At 41.5% G+C, this 13499-nt stretch overlaps 1 protein-coding gene across 1 annotated transcript in view; it reads right to left on the minus strand.

Moving 5' to 3' along the window:
• CDK4 (cyclin dependent kinase 4) overlaps positions 1–13499 on the minus strand; it is a 104127-nt gene that overhangs the window by 2608 nt on the left and 88020 nt on the right. Inside the window, exons 5-7 of the mRNA XM_077483654.1 lie at positions 12623–12732; positions 7894–7944; positions 5119–5254 (exon numbers count right to left, since the gene is read on the minus strand). Of these exons, the coding sequence (XP_077339780.1) occupies positions 5119–5254; positions 7894–7944; positions 12623–12732 (297 nt within the window). The remainder of the gene's footprint in view (positions 1–5118; positions 5255–7893; positions 7945–12622; positions 12733–13499) is intronic.

Consider the following 13499-nt stretch of genomic DNA (forward strand, 5'->3'; position numbering starts at 1 on the left):
ACAGTGGTGTGAAAAAGTGTTTGCCCCCTTCCTCATTTCCTGTTCCTTTGCATGTTTGTCACACTTAAGTGTTTCGGAACATCAAACCAGTTTAAACAATAGTCAAGGACAACACAAGTAAACACAAAATGCAATTTGTAAATGAAGGCGTTTATTATTAAAGGTGAAAAAAAATCCAAACCATCATGGCCCTGTGTGAAAAAGTGATTGCCCCCCTTGTTAAAACATACTATAACTGTGGTTGTCCACACCTGAGTTCAATTTCTCTAGCCACACCCAGGCCTGATTATTGCCACACCTGTTCACAATCAAGGCATCACTTAAATAGGAGCTGCCACAGTAAGGTCCACCAGAAGATCCTTAAAAGCTACACATCATGCCGAGACCCAAAGAAATTCAGGAACAATTGAGAAAGAAAGTAATTGAGATCCATCAGTCTGGAAAGGGTTATAAAGCCATTTCCAAAGCTTTGGGAATCCAGCGAACCACAGTGAGAGCCATTATCCACAAATGGCGAAGACATGGAACAGTGGTGAACCTTCCCAGGAGTGGCCGGCCGCCCAAAATTACCCCAAGAGCGCAGCGACGACTCATCCAAGAGGTCACAAAAGACCCCACAACAATGTCCAAGGAACTGCAGGCCTCACTTGCCTCAGTTAAGGTCAGCGTTCATGCCTCCACCATCAGGAAGACTGGGCAAAAATGGGCTGCATGGCAGAGTTCCAAGGAGAAAACCACTGCTGAGCAAAAAGAACATCAAAGCTCGTCTCAATTTCTCCACAACACATCTTGATGATCCCCAAGACTTCTGGGACAACATTCTGTGGACCGATGAGACAAAAGTGGAACTCTTTGGAAGGTGTGTGTCCAAGTATATCTGGCGTAGAAGGAACACTGCATTTCATAAAAAGAACATTATACCAACAGTAAAATATGGTGGTGGTAGTGTGATGGTCTGGGGCTGTTTTGCTGCTTCAGGACCTGGAAGACTTGCCGTGATAAAAGGAACTATGAATTCTGCTGTCTACCAAGAGATCCTGAAGGAGAATGTCCGACCATCTGTTCATGTACTCAAGCTGAAACGAACTTGGGTTCTGCAGCAGGACAATGATCCTAAACACACCAGCAAGTCCACCACCGAATGGCTGAAGAAAAACAAAATGAAGACTTTGGAGTGGCCTAGCCAAAGTCCTGACCTGAATCCTATTGAGATGTTGTGGTATGACCTTAAAAAGGCCGTTCATGCTCGAAAACCCTCTAATGTAACTGAATTAGGACAATTCTGCAAAGATGAGTGGGCCAAAATTCCTCCAGGATGCTGTAAAAGCCTCATTGCACATTATCGCAAACGCTTGGTTGCAGTTGTTGCTGCTAAGGGTGGCCCAACCAGTTATTAGGTTTAGGGGGCAATCACTTTTTCACACAGGGCCATGATGGTTTGGATTTTTTTTCACCTTTAATAATAAACACCTTCATTTACAAATTGCATTTTGTGTTTACTTGTGTTGTCCTTGACTATTGTTTAAATTGGTTTGATGTTCCGAAACACTTAAGTGTGACAAACATGCAAAGGAACAGGAAATGAGGAAGGGGGCAAACACTTTTTCACACCACTGTAAATCTCCATAGGTGACGTTTAAAAAAAAAAAAAAAAAAAAAAAAAAAGTCTACAGGTTGCATGTTTTAAGTTAGAGGAGGTCTAGTGCTAGAATTATTGCTCTACCGATAACGGCGATACGATACATGTATGGTTTGAACACCATTTTCATATGTGGGTACTACTCACGTATGTGTTCGCTGAAAGCTGAAAATTGGTCTGGTTAGGAAGGGTGTTAAGTGGTCAGAGGGTAAGTGGCAAAAAAATAAATAAATAAATAAATAAAAAAAAGCCCCTTTAAGAGCTATGGGCAGAAGTGACATTTTGATGTCGCTTCCGCCCTGCATTGTTATGGAGACGGGTGGGGGCCATCGTCCCCTCACTCGTCTCCATGTCAAGCAAGGGGGACATCCAATTGCCTCGGAGGGCACCAGGGCGCAGCGGGCGGAGAGCCCCTCTCCTGCCGGCGATAAAAGTGATCTTGTGGCGAATCCGCCGCAGAGACCACTGTCATCGGAAACCAGACCGCCAGCTGAAGAAGAGGATATTGGTGTTATGGCAGCTAGCTGCTGCCAAAACAATATGCCCCTTCAAAGTAAGGACGTACGTCGTCGTGCGGCGGTACGGAAGTGGTTAAAGCGCATCTTCATTTTCTGTTAAAAGCAAGACTCCCATAAATGCAAAGCAGTCATGTCTGTTTATTATGAACCTGACCCAAGACCAGCACTGTTACTATTTAACAGCACTGCACTACTGATCAACTAGGTTTACAGACGTACATCTTGGAGGCCGTTACATAAAAAAACGTCCTCACTGACCAATGAGTCTGGAGGGAGCAACTACATAGGAAAAGGTCTTTTCACCTGACATAAGCCTAGCAATCCAGCTTCTAATTGAGCTTAAATATTGTAAGAAAAAGGATTTTTGTACTCGCCATAAAATCCTTTTCTTGGTGTTCGTTGAGATACAAAAGGAAGTCTCTTTAGCCTTCTGGTTATACTACCTCTTACAGGAGGATTGGAGGTTTTCCAGCATAGCAGCTCCATAGAAGCCAGTCATTACACTGGCTTTGGTTGGACAGACAGCTGTACACGCAGATCAAAAGTCGGACGATTCCTGGCAAATCGGCCGATTTTCAGCTAAAGTGTAGCGGGCTTTGGGCAACAATAAATGCTGAGTCTCACCACCACTTTGTCCCTACACAGAACTAGAAAGTTTTTGCAGGATAAACTCCCCAGTTCAGACACTGGCCTCACTGAAATTATGGCTGCAAGGAAAACAATATTATGGGAGACTAGTTAGAGAAACATCTGAAGTGCAAGAAGAACCAGATTCAGATCCCACAGTCACAAGGGAACAGATGGGGGAGCTACATGGGAGCGGTTCTTCAAAGAGTCAGGGGACACTGGCCTCTAAAAAGTAGAGAAACTGGACAAATAGAACTTCCTTAAAAAAGGCCGCCATCAGACCTAGGACTCTCATGCAAAGAGAGAGAGTTTAAAGGACTGGAGAGTCTGAAGTTTCTTCTGTGAGAGAAACACTCTGGTGTGTGTGTGCGTTGTGTCCACAACTAGATCCCAACAAAGGATGCCACGAGAGCAGAGTAGGGCTTATACTACCCTGTTTCCCCAAAAATAAGACCTAGCGTGATTGTCGGTGATTGCTGCAATAAAAGCCCTACCCCGATCCCCGAAAATAAGACCTACAAGGACTTTAACTAAGACTCACAGGGAGCAGAGATCAGTGACACTGCCACTAGGCAGAACGGGGAGATGCTTGTTTACATTAGCAACTCCCCGTTCTTCCTCTCTGTGAGACGAGCGTGGGTATAACACATCCAGACTCAGCTTTCCGTCGGCAGCGCGCGCCTGTCTCTTAAAGGGCAATGTACAGGTACGTTTGTTTGCCTGTAGGAGCCCTTTTGCCGGTGTATATCGGCGTAAGGCTGTCGACAAGCGGTTAATGTTACAGCACCCTACTCCATGCGTTTAATAAGCAAGGGATCAACTGTAGCAGTGGTTAGAATTATTTTAAATGCCTTCATATAGTCACAGTATACATTTCATTTTAGAAGAAGATCAGCATTTTAATAGCTATTAAAACAGTTATTTTTGACAATCTAACATAAGAGTTAGAGCTGGCTAAAATGAGAATCAGGATTTTATTTTTCTTAGAATAAAGATCATGATTATGGTGGCGTAACATCAGCTTTCACATTATACCAACAAAATTGGACATACTTTACCATTTTTTTTTTTTTTTATTCTTTAAAGTGTCTTTTTTTCCCCAAAAACTTGCATTTAAAAGACCGCTGCGCAAATACAGTATGACATAATATATTGCAATGACCCACATGTTATTCTTTAGGGTCTCTGCTAAAATTATATATAATGTCTGGGAGTTCTAGGTAATTTTCTAGCAAAAAAGCACTGATTTTAACTTATAAGCAACAAGAGTCAGAAAAAAGTTTAGTCTTTAAGTGGTTAAACTGAACTAATTTACAGACCAAAGTGCAATCCTTTGATATAAGAATGAAATGTTACTTTGTTTATGGTTCTCTCCATGTTGAGGAGAACTTGGAAGGCTGCCTGGATTAAAAAAAAAAAAAATAATAATAAATTGTCAACTGTCAGAAGTGAGAAGAGTTTTGCACTTGTTACATAGAATTGGGAAATGCTGTTTTAAGATCGTGAGGGGGTTAGAAGCGCGATTTTGTATTTTTAACGATTAATCGTGCAGCTCTAATACGTGTACTTGGAAATTCTCACTTTCATGATCTGAGTGCTTTGCAGCTTCCCCTCCTTTGTTTACATTTAAGTTCTAAGGACAACATATCCCATGGTACCTTGCTGCCTCCAAGCTGTGATTTCTGTACTGAATGTGCCTTCTCATACTCATCACCTCTGTAGTTTAGGCAGCAGACTTTTAAATGTGACAAGACAGTGTCTACTCACAGGTCATAGTGGACACGTCACAGAATTCAAGGAAGTAAATGTGTGGGGATCTTCATAAAGTTTACAAACCTTCAAGATTATTCAGATTAAATATGAGTAGGATAGAAATAACAGAAGGGCTTGTCTGATTGGGTACAAATTGGAAGTATTGTTTAGGTTTGACCTCATATTATGTTCTTTGGTAAATCTAAAGGGGAAATTGTATAATTTGGTGCACAGATGTAGTGTGGTTCTACTTTAAGTGTAGCTGCAGCAATCCTAAGGGGAAATCCTGCTGGAGATTGATTATACATTTTCATTATGGAAACTCAAAATAGAGAGCTGGGAACTCCCTTGTTGTAGAAAGAAGGGCAAGACTTAAAAAGGTGTAGTAAAGTTTGGTGGGACCTGTGCTAGAAATGATAGAGTTCCCTAGAGACAAGAAAGCCAGCAGGGTTTGGCACATCAGCGTCCACATATAACCGAAACATCACTTTTGCTTAGAATGTGCCACTACAGAGGCACTACTTTGCACTCGTCCCATTTTTTTTTTTAAATGCCTTGGACGATTCCCACTATGTATCATACCAGCAGAAGCTGAGCACCAGCTGCATCAATTTCAGGGATAAACTTCTCTACTGGCTGCTGACTCCGGGGTGAAAAAGCAGAACGTGGTAATGTAACATCCTCTGGCCACTCCTCCTCTGAAGGTAGGCCAATCATACTGTAGAGAGAAAACATATGGTAAGTAACACACACACACAGGCTTATTAGCAAAAAAGATAAAGTGCAGAAACCCAGAACCACCAAGTGGGATGCATCTTTGCTATAATTGACTGCAATTTTAATTACATTACTTAAAGTGGCAAGAAAGTCATTGCATGTAAAATCTGCTGACAGGGAGGACCCTAGAGGTCACTTTAACAAGTGTCCCCCCCTGCCTGTCAGCAGGTAATTTTAGCCAAGCTGCACATGCACAGTTCAGACCACACATGTGCCCTGGCACCGTGACCCCCATGCACATGTGCAGGAGTGCTGTCACCACAGCCTTGCCATTGAAACAGGTGAAGGTAAAAGCACCGGGGGAGCAAAACCATGCCTAGGGAGCTGTAAAAAGACATTTTAATTGGTTGATCCTCTGATCCTGCAGGCTCCCTTCTGGGCTGTCAGACCAGTCAATGCAACCTTTCCGCTTTGCTCTGGCAGACATGTCCTGTGGCATCATGAAGTCCAGTGATGACGACAATGAGGCACAATCCACTGCTTTAGCATAGGGGAGTAGAGTAGAGCGCTAGCGGACATGGAATGAGGCAAATAAAATAGATTTTTGTGGTCCACTAGACCTAAATGAACCCTTGCAGTGTGGAGACAATCCTACTGCAGGAGAACATTTTTCCTTTACTCAGAGGTCTTTAAATTACCACTTTTCCTGATGTCAGATTTCTGCACCTCGTACATCTTAGCTTTTGTAGCTCACCCCAACATATTAAAAAGGGGCTGTTAAGGACATTTTCTAAAATTCTTCTAATTAAAATTTTTCTTATCCCCCGATTAGCAGTTGGTGCTGTCTTTCTCTAATGTATGCATTACACAACCATTCGAAAACAAAATCTTGGCGTTTTAAATGCTTTTAAGGGGAGGGATTTGGGGTCTTATAGGACCCAGAAAAAAAAATTAAAGCTCCCCCATTCCTCGTGTGCAAAGTCTGTCCTGCACACAAACAGCAATTGCCCTGCACCCACGTGAGGAGTCACCGCAATTGTCAGATCATGGGCAGTATCTCTTGCACTAGACCAGGGGTCTCAAACTGGTGGCCCTTCAGCTGTTGCGGAACTACAAGTCTCATGAGGCATCGCAAGGCTGACAGTTACAAGCATGACTCCCACAGGCAGAGAAATGATGGGACTTGTAGTTCCGCAACAGCTGGAGGGCTGCCAGTTTGAGACCCTTCTCTGTAAATCTAAAGCGTTAACTTGTAAAGTGTTTAAAAGCATCACCTATGGATAGTACAATTTACGTAATTTGTGGTCTTTGCATGGGCGTGCGCAATTTTGAAGTGCAACATATTTGGTATATATTTACTCAGTGTAACAGCTTTCATATTTTACCAAAAATAGGGTTATGTATTGTGCCTTCTGCATTCAAATTTACAAAAGTGTATTCTTCCCAAGAAAAATTGTGTTGAAAAACTGCTGCTCAAATATAACATGACAATAAAATTGCAACACCCACCAATTTATTCTCTAGGGCCTCAGCTTTAAAAAATATATATAATGTTTGCAGGTGCCAAGAAGTTGTCTAGCAAAAAATAAACATTTAAAAAGTTTAAGTCACCATGAAGCCCCTTTCCTTTTTAAGGCTGGGTTCACACTGCTGCGGGGGGAGATCCGGATGTGATTCGCACAGCAAATCACATCCGATCTCCGTAGCACTGCGAGTTCAGCCATACAGATAGTATGGCTGAACTCGCAGCTGTCCCGCAGCAAACTCGCACAGGACCCTTTTTTGGGTCCGCAACGGAATCGGATCGCATGGGGGTTCACACCATGCGATCCGATTCCTGTGCGAGTCGGCAGATCGCACTGCGATATGCCGACGGATCTGGGGGTGTCATTAACATAACATTGACACCCCCAGCCGTCCGCATAGGGCAGTGTGAACTGCCGGCGGGAGGTATGCGATGCGGGAAAACGCCGCGGATTCGCGGCGTTCCCGCATCGCAATAGTGTGAACCTAGCCTAAAAGCTCTAGACATTCCTAAACGCCCGTCTGCCTAAAAACCAAAAAACACATCCCTTCATATTTACAATCCTGGGAACGTTTTCTATTTTTTTTTATCAGGACAAGTAGATTGTCATGAGGGACAAGTAAATTGGGACCCAGATTCAGTCCCTTGGACACAGTTTAAAAACATTCCCACACCCCTGTGGTTAGTATCAAACCTGGAGCCCATGTTCACACTGAGCTGTCGGAATGAAGCTGTGTGAGCTCAGCTGAATTCGCACCCGCATGTCGGTCCCGATTTCAGCCGCAATTTCAGAGACATCTGTGCGGGTTTCTGCACAGATGTCAATGAAATTCGCAGCCCGAAACTGCAAAGAGTAGTACGGAAACTACTTTTTGGTTAGGACGGTGCTATTGGCGCCGATTTGACGTGTCAAATCGCATCAATGTGAACCAAGGCAGAGACTGGAAGGCAAACATGGCAGTTCTGTAAGAACACATTGATACACATTATAAAAAGGTATTTATATACTGAAATAAATCACTGACTGAACGTTTCACAAACCCTTTTCATTTGTGATGATCTAGCACACAACATTCTTCCTGTTTTCCAGATGTTACAAAACACAAAAAACTTACTCAAAAATCTTGCAAAGCTGGTCGGCTTCTGAATTTCCACAAAACAGAGGTCTAAAAATAATAAGAAAAAAACAGAACTTGCTTATTCAGCATGAGAACAAAGCAAACTTTAAAAAGGCAAATCCACCCAAAATTGAGGTGTCACTTAGGTTTCTGTGTGACTGGCTCGTAGATCTGGACATCTGTGGTGTCGTGAAAAATCTACCCTAGGCACTTCCTAGTCTCTCACTGTCTGGACTTTATACAATGTGTATGGGGAAAATAAAACTGCTGAGAAATGCACACTGCTGACCGCATTTAGAATATGCAAGTTACCTGGCTCTCTCTGGCATCAATACTTCGAGATACTGACTCATAAGAATTGTGTCATATCAGGAAAGTCAGAACTCCTAATCTGCATTCCTGCTCCAAGTCAGTGACTTAAAAAGTGCTGTAACCACTGAATTAGCATGAGAGCCAGTGAACAAGTATTTTCATAAGAAATTAGCATGTTTCTTCACTACAGGTATCCTTTAACCATTCCCACCTGGCCACTGTACATAAATGGCCAGGTGGTCCTTTCCACATTCTGAGTGGATGTTCAGGATCCAGCCAAGCAGAAATCGGGATATGGGCGCTGCGATTGGCCCTCCCAATCACGTGACAGAGCGGGGGAATCTGCAGCCCTGTGACAGCTCTCTGTGTAAGGATGATTTTATACAGAGAGCTGTCACAGATCCCCCCACAAACCATACACCAGGGATATGCAATTAGTGGACCTCCAGCTGTTGCAGAACTACAAGTCCCATGAGGCATAGCAAGACTGACAGCCAAAAACATGACACCCAGAGGCAGAGGCATGATGGGACTTGTAGTTTTGCAACAGCTGGAGGTCCGCTAATTGCATGTCCCTGCCGTACACCAAGCACCGATGTCCCCATCACATCTGTGAGTCCCCCATCACCACTGGTGGCTGGTCACCATTTGTCATTGCTACCATGGCTTGTGGACTTCCACACAGACCAAATAATACACAGTTTTGGGTTATTTTTACCAAAGAAATGAGCAGAATAATTTTTGGTAAAAATGTCTCTTCATAAATTCCTTATTTGCAACATTTTATAACAGAAACTAAGAAAAATTCATTTTGTTAAAAATTTTCATTCTTTTTTAATTTGTAGAGCAAAAAATAAAAGTGGTGCTCAAATACCACCAATAGAAAGCTCCATTTGTGTAAAAAAAAAAAAAATTCTAAAAAATTAATTTGGGTACAGCGTTGCATGACCTCGCAATTCTCATTCAAAAATGAGAATGCTGAAAGCTGAAAATTGGCCTGGGAAAGAAGGGCATGAAAGTGCCAAGTATTGAGGTGGTTAAAGTGGTGTAAACCCTTCTGCATACCCACTAAGGTTACTAACGTCAGAGATGAAACAAAGCCTCCTACATAAGTTATATCAGTTTACCTGCGACCCTCTTCTCTACAGCCTCCCAAAACACTGTTTACACAGCATTTCTGAGCTTCAGAAGGTAGGGATCTGACATCACACATTATACAGCACATAGATTAATGTAAACTGAGGCACGAGTAGAGGAAACTAACCTGCCTCCCTCCCTACGCAGGCTCACAGGGGAACATGCGCAGCTGAGGCTCTCAATCACCTGCTGTGTGCTGGAGAGGGTGGGGCAATTTCTCCATATTGCCTGGTGTCCAGATTAAACAGTTAAGATCTGGAAGATTTTACCAGGCCTTTTTTCCCCCCCCCCATTTAGCACTGCAACAATTTAACTGGTAATTGCGCTGACCACAAATTAAGTTTATACAATTTTTTCACACAAATATGCCTTTCTTTTGGTGGTATTTCATCACTACAGTTTTTTTTTTTTTTAATATATATATATATATATATATATATATATATATATATATATATATATATATATATATATATATATATATATATATATATATATATATATATATATATATATAATTTTTTAAAAACAAAAAAACATTTTTACTTACTGTTCTAAAATATATCCAATAGAAAAAAAAAATGTAAAAAAAATTAATAAAATCTAAATTTAATCCAAAATGTATTCGGCTACATGTCTTTAGTTAAAAAAATAAATAAAAAATTAATAAAGAAGAAAAGGTATATATTATCTCACAAGAAGTGTATATTAAAGTAGTTGTAAACCCTAGGACAAAACCTGCAAGACAAAGGCATAATGAGCTACTATGCATAGCAAAGCCCCTGCAGCCTTCCTCATACACCGCTCCGGCGGCCGACATTCCCGGAGTTACTGCCAGGTATCGTGGGCTCAGACGCTGTGACTGGCCAGAGAAGCGATGACATCACTACCGTGTGCAGGACCTCCCGGTAACGGCAATCACTGTACGTGCCATTGCTTCAGCGCTCATGTGTTGATGACGTCAGCACATGCAAATACAGGGGATATCTCCTAAACTGTGCATGTTTAGGAGATATCCGGGGTATCTATAGGGAAGCCTTATTATAGGCTTACCTGTAGCAAAAAGCGTGTTGTAAGGGTTTGCAACCACTTTAATTGGTTTATGTGAAAGTTATAGCGTCTACAAACTATGGGATATATACTGGAAATTGTATTTATTTTTTTCTACTAGTAATGGTGGCGAACAGCGACTTTTAGTGGGACTGGGATAGTTCAGCAGGCAATCTGACACTTTACGGGAACCAACATCACCAGTGACCCCAACACAGTGATCAGTCCTAATAATATACACTGTCACTGTACTAATGACACTGGCTGGGAAGGGGCTAACATCAAGGGGCAATCAAAGGGTTATCTGTGTACCCCAACAATGTCTGTGTGTAGTATGTGCGGCTTATGCTGAGTGATGTGTGCACTTTAAAAAACAAAAAAAAAAACCGGACACATCACTGCTTTCTGTGCAGTGGTGTTGATGGGCGTTTTACCAATACAGGGCTTTCTTCTGTCATTTGCTCAGCTGATCAGCAGGTCCCTGCCATAAATAATTGGCCACTGATCAGCTGCAGTGACTTGCAGCCCGTACCCTCTACCCAAAAATGCCAAGCTATGTACATGTATGTGATTTGGCGCAGGGCCGCACTGCTGCAGTATAAGCGAGGTGGGCGGTCCTGAACTGGTTAACGGTCTGAAGTGACTCATGCAGATAGAGACAGCAGGCAAGAGTCACAACAATCACACTATGCTTTGTTCATTTTTCATTTCAGAGGTTAAAGGAGTTTAGAGCAGACAGACAAGGTTTTGGTCCTTCTACAATGCAGCTAAGGGCACAGACATCAGATTTCCACTCATCTGCACATGGGCACATTTTAATGGGCATTTCAAGCCCAAACACAGCACAGCTAAAACAGATGTTCACCTACTGCTGAACACACTTCATTAAGCTACACTCATACTTTCATTTTTTGTCAATCCAATCATGGGATATAACTGTAGTTAAGCAATACAGTGTAGTCACCCTCCACAGGAGCAACTAATTATATATATATATATATATATATATATATATATATATATATATATATATATATATATATATATATATATATATATATATATATATATATATATATATATATATATATATATATATATATATATATATATATATATATATATATATATATATATTTTTTTTTAGACAAAAAGGCAAAGAATGTGAAAAAATTAAGTTCTAACCAGTCCCCCCTATGTAAAATAAAATTAAAGTTGCAGAAGTTTTTTTTTTTTGTCCCAGTGAATCTATAGTTCCTTCAGTTTATGGTCCATATTAAAGAAGATTATAGCAATGTGCTGGGTTGTGTAACCATAAAATGTCCATCCACAAATGGAAGCCTCCACAAGGGGATTAGAAGCAAAATCCAGCAGGAGTTGCAGAGTATAAGAGAAGAGAGGCGCCTCCAAGTGTAGCAATATGGTTACATTTAGCAACTCACATGGTGGATGATTAAAAGGAGGCACATCTAAGTGTGCAGGCATCCGGGGTAAAGCTGTCCACAGAGACCATCCTCTGCACCGCCGGTTCTCACCTGTCAGTCTGCAATCATGACTGGGAAGACTACCCTGCAGTAGAGCAATCTGAAAGTGAGGCTTGAAGCGCTCGTGGAGTGCATTGTGGAAGGGACAACGTTGATGGCGATGTGGAGGATGGTCTATGTGGACAGCTTTACCCCGGATGCCTGCATACTTAGATGTGCCTCTTAATCATCAACCATGCGCGTTGCTAAATGTTGTACCTTCATTAAATGTAACTATAGTGCTACACTTAGAGGCGCCTCTCTCCTCTTTTATACTCAATTGTGACGCTACTTGTATACAAAGACATCGCTTGTATATCAAGTCAAATGTTGCTTGACTTGCAAAACACTTTCAAACCAAGTTACTCTCAAACCAAGGTTTTACTGTATAAATATCTGAGTCTGCACAGGCTGAAAATAAGGCCCGTCAAGTCCTGATCTTTAATTCAGAAAGGTTGGGAGGCATAAAACAAGAAGTAAACAGAAGTGTATGATAATTCTAACTGATGTGGCTGTGATCTCAGAATCACTGAACTGAAAATATTATATGCAAAGCAAAAGTTTCAGTGCTAGTCACTGTGAAGGATGAGATGTGCGATGTGTGATGTGTCAGCTGTTTACAGATAAAGACTGCTTTTTATATGACACATACTGGAAACACACAAATAAACCAGGCTGAAAACGTAACAGCAACACATACTCACTTCCTCCTGAACATCTCTGCAAATATACATCCTACACTCCAAATGTCTACCGGTGTGGCATATGTAGACTGGAGTAATACTTCTGGGGCACGATACCACAAGGTCACCACCTGTACAAAATCAATAAAGCAGATGCAAATATGGTAACCAGAAAATATACATAAAAAAGAAAACCTAAAAGAAAGAAAAAAATAAAACTCTGTTTCTGTATATTTGTGTTTTTTTGTTTTTTTATTTGAGTGGACTGAAAGGCCAGTTTTATTTTAATTTTTTTAAATATTTTATTTAAACTACAAAAGTCAAATCCAGGTTATTACAGTAAAGAAACTATTAATACATTTAAATGGAACAACATAAATCAGAAGGTTAATTCAGAGTACACACAACAGTCTCAATGTAAAGTCTATGTGGAGACCATCTATGTAGTGTACCTGCCAAGGGACAAACCGCTGGTAGCAAGTCCTGGGATTGCCTATACCATTTTCCATGTTCAGAATATCAAGAGAGAAGAAAAGAAAAAAGTTAGCGGAGAACAGAGAAAGAGAAGATGGGGGAGGTAAGGAGAGAGAGGGGGGAGCTGCAGCATTTAAATGTAGAATGCCAACCTTCCGCTTGTAAGACCCTCTAGTGCCAACACAGAAGTCTGCCAATGGCTGTCAATGTCAGAATCATTGTACCATCTACACCAGGGGTGCCCAACCAGTGGCCCACAGAGCTCTCTGATGTGGCCCGCGACCCCCTGCTCTAGGATGGCAAGCCAAGATTGTGGGTTGGAAACCCGCCATCCCAGAGCATCAGTGTTGTGAATAAATCCACTAATAGAGCTTCTGTTAAACAAAAAAACAAACAAAACTGATGCTTCCTGTATATCACCAAC

The sequence above is a fragment of the Lithobates pipiens genome, unplaced genomic scaffold, assembly GCF_037356315.1.
Source record: "Lithobates pipiens isolate NorthernLeopardFrog02 unplaced genomic scaffold, aLitPip1_a1.2 Scaffold_16, whole genome shotgun sequence".
In the NCBI taxonomy this organism is placed as follows: domain Eukaryota; kingdom Metazoa; phylum Chordata; class Amphibia; order Anura; family Ranidae; genus Lithobates; species Lithobates pipiens.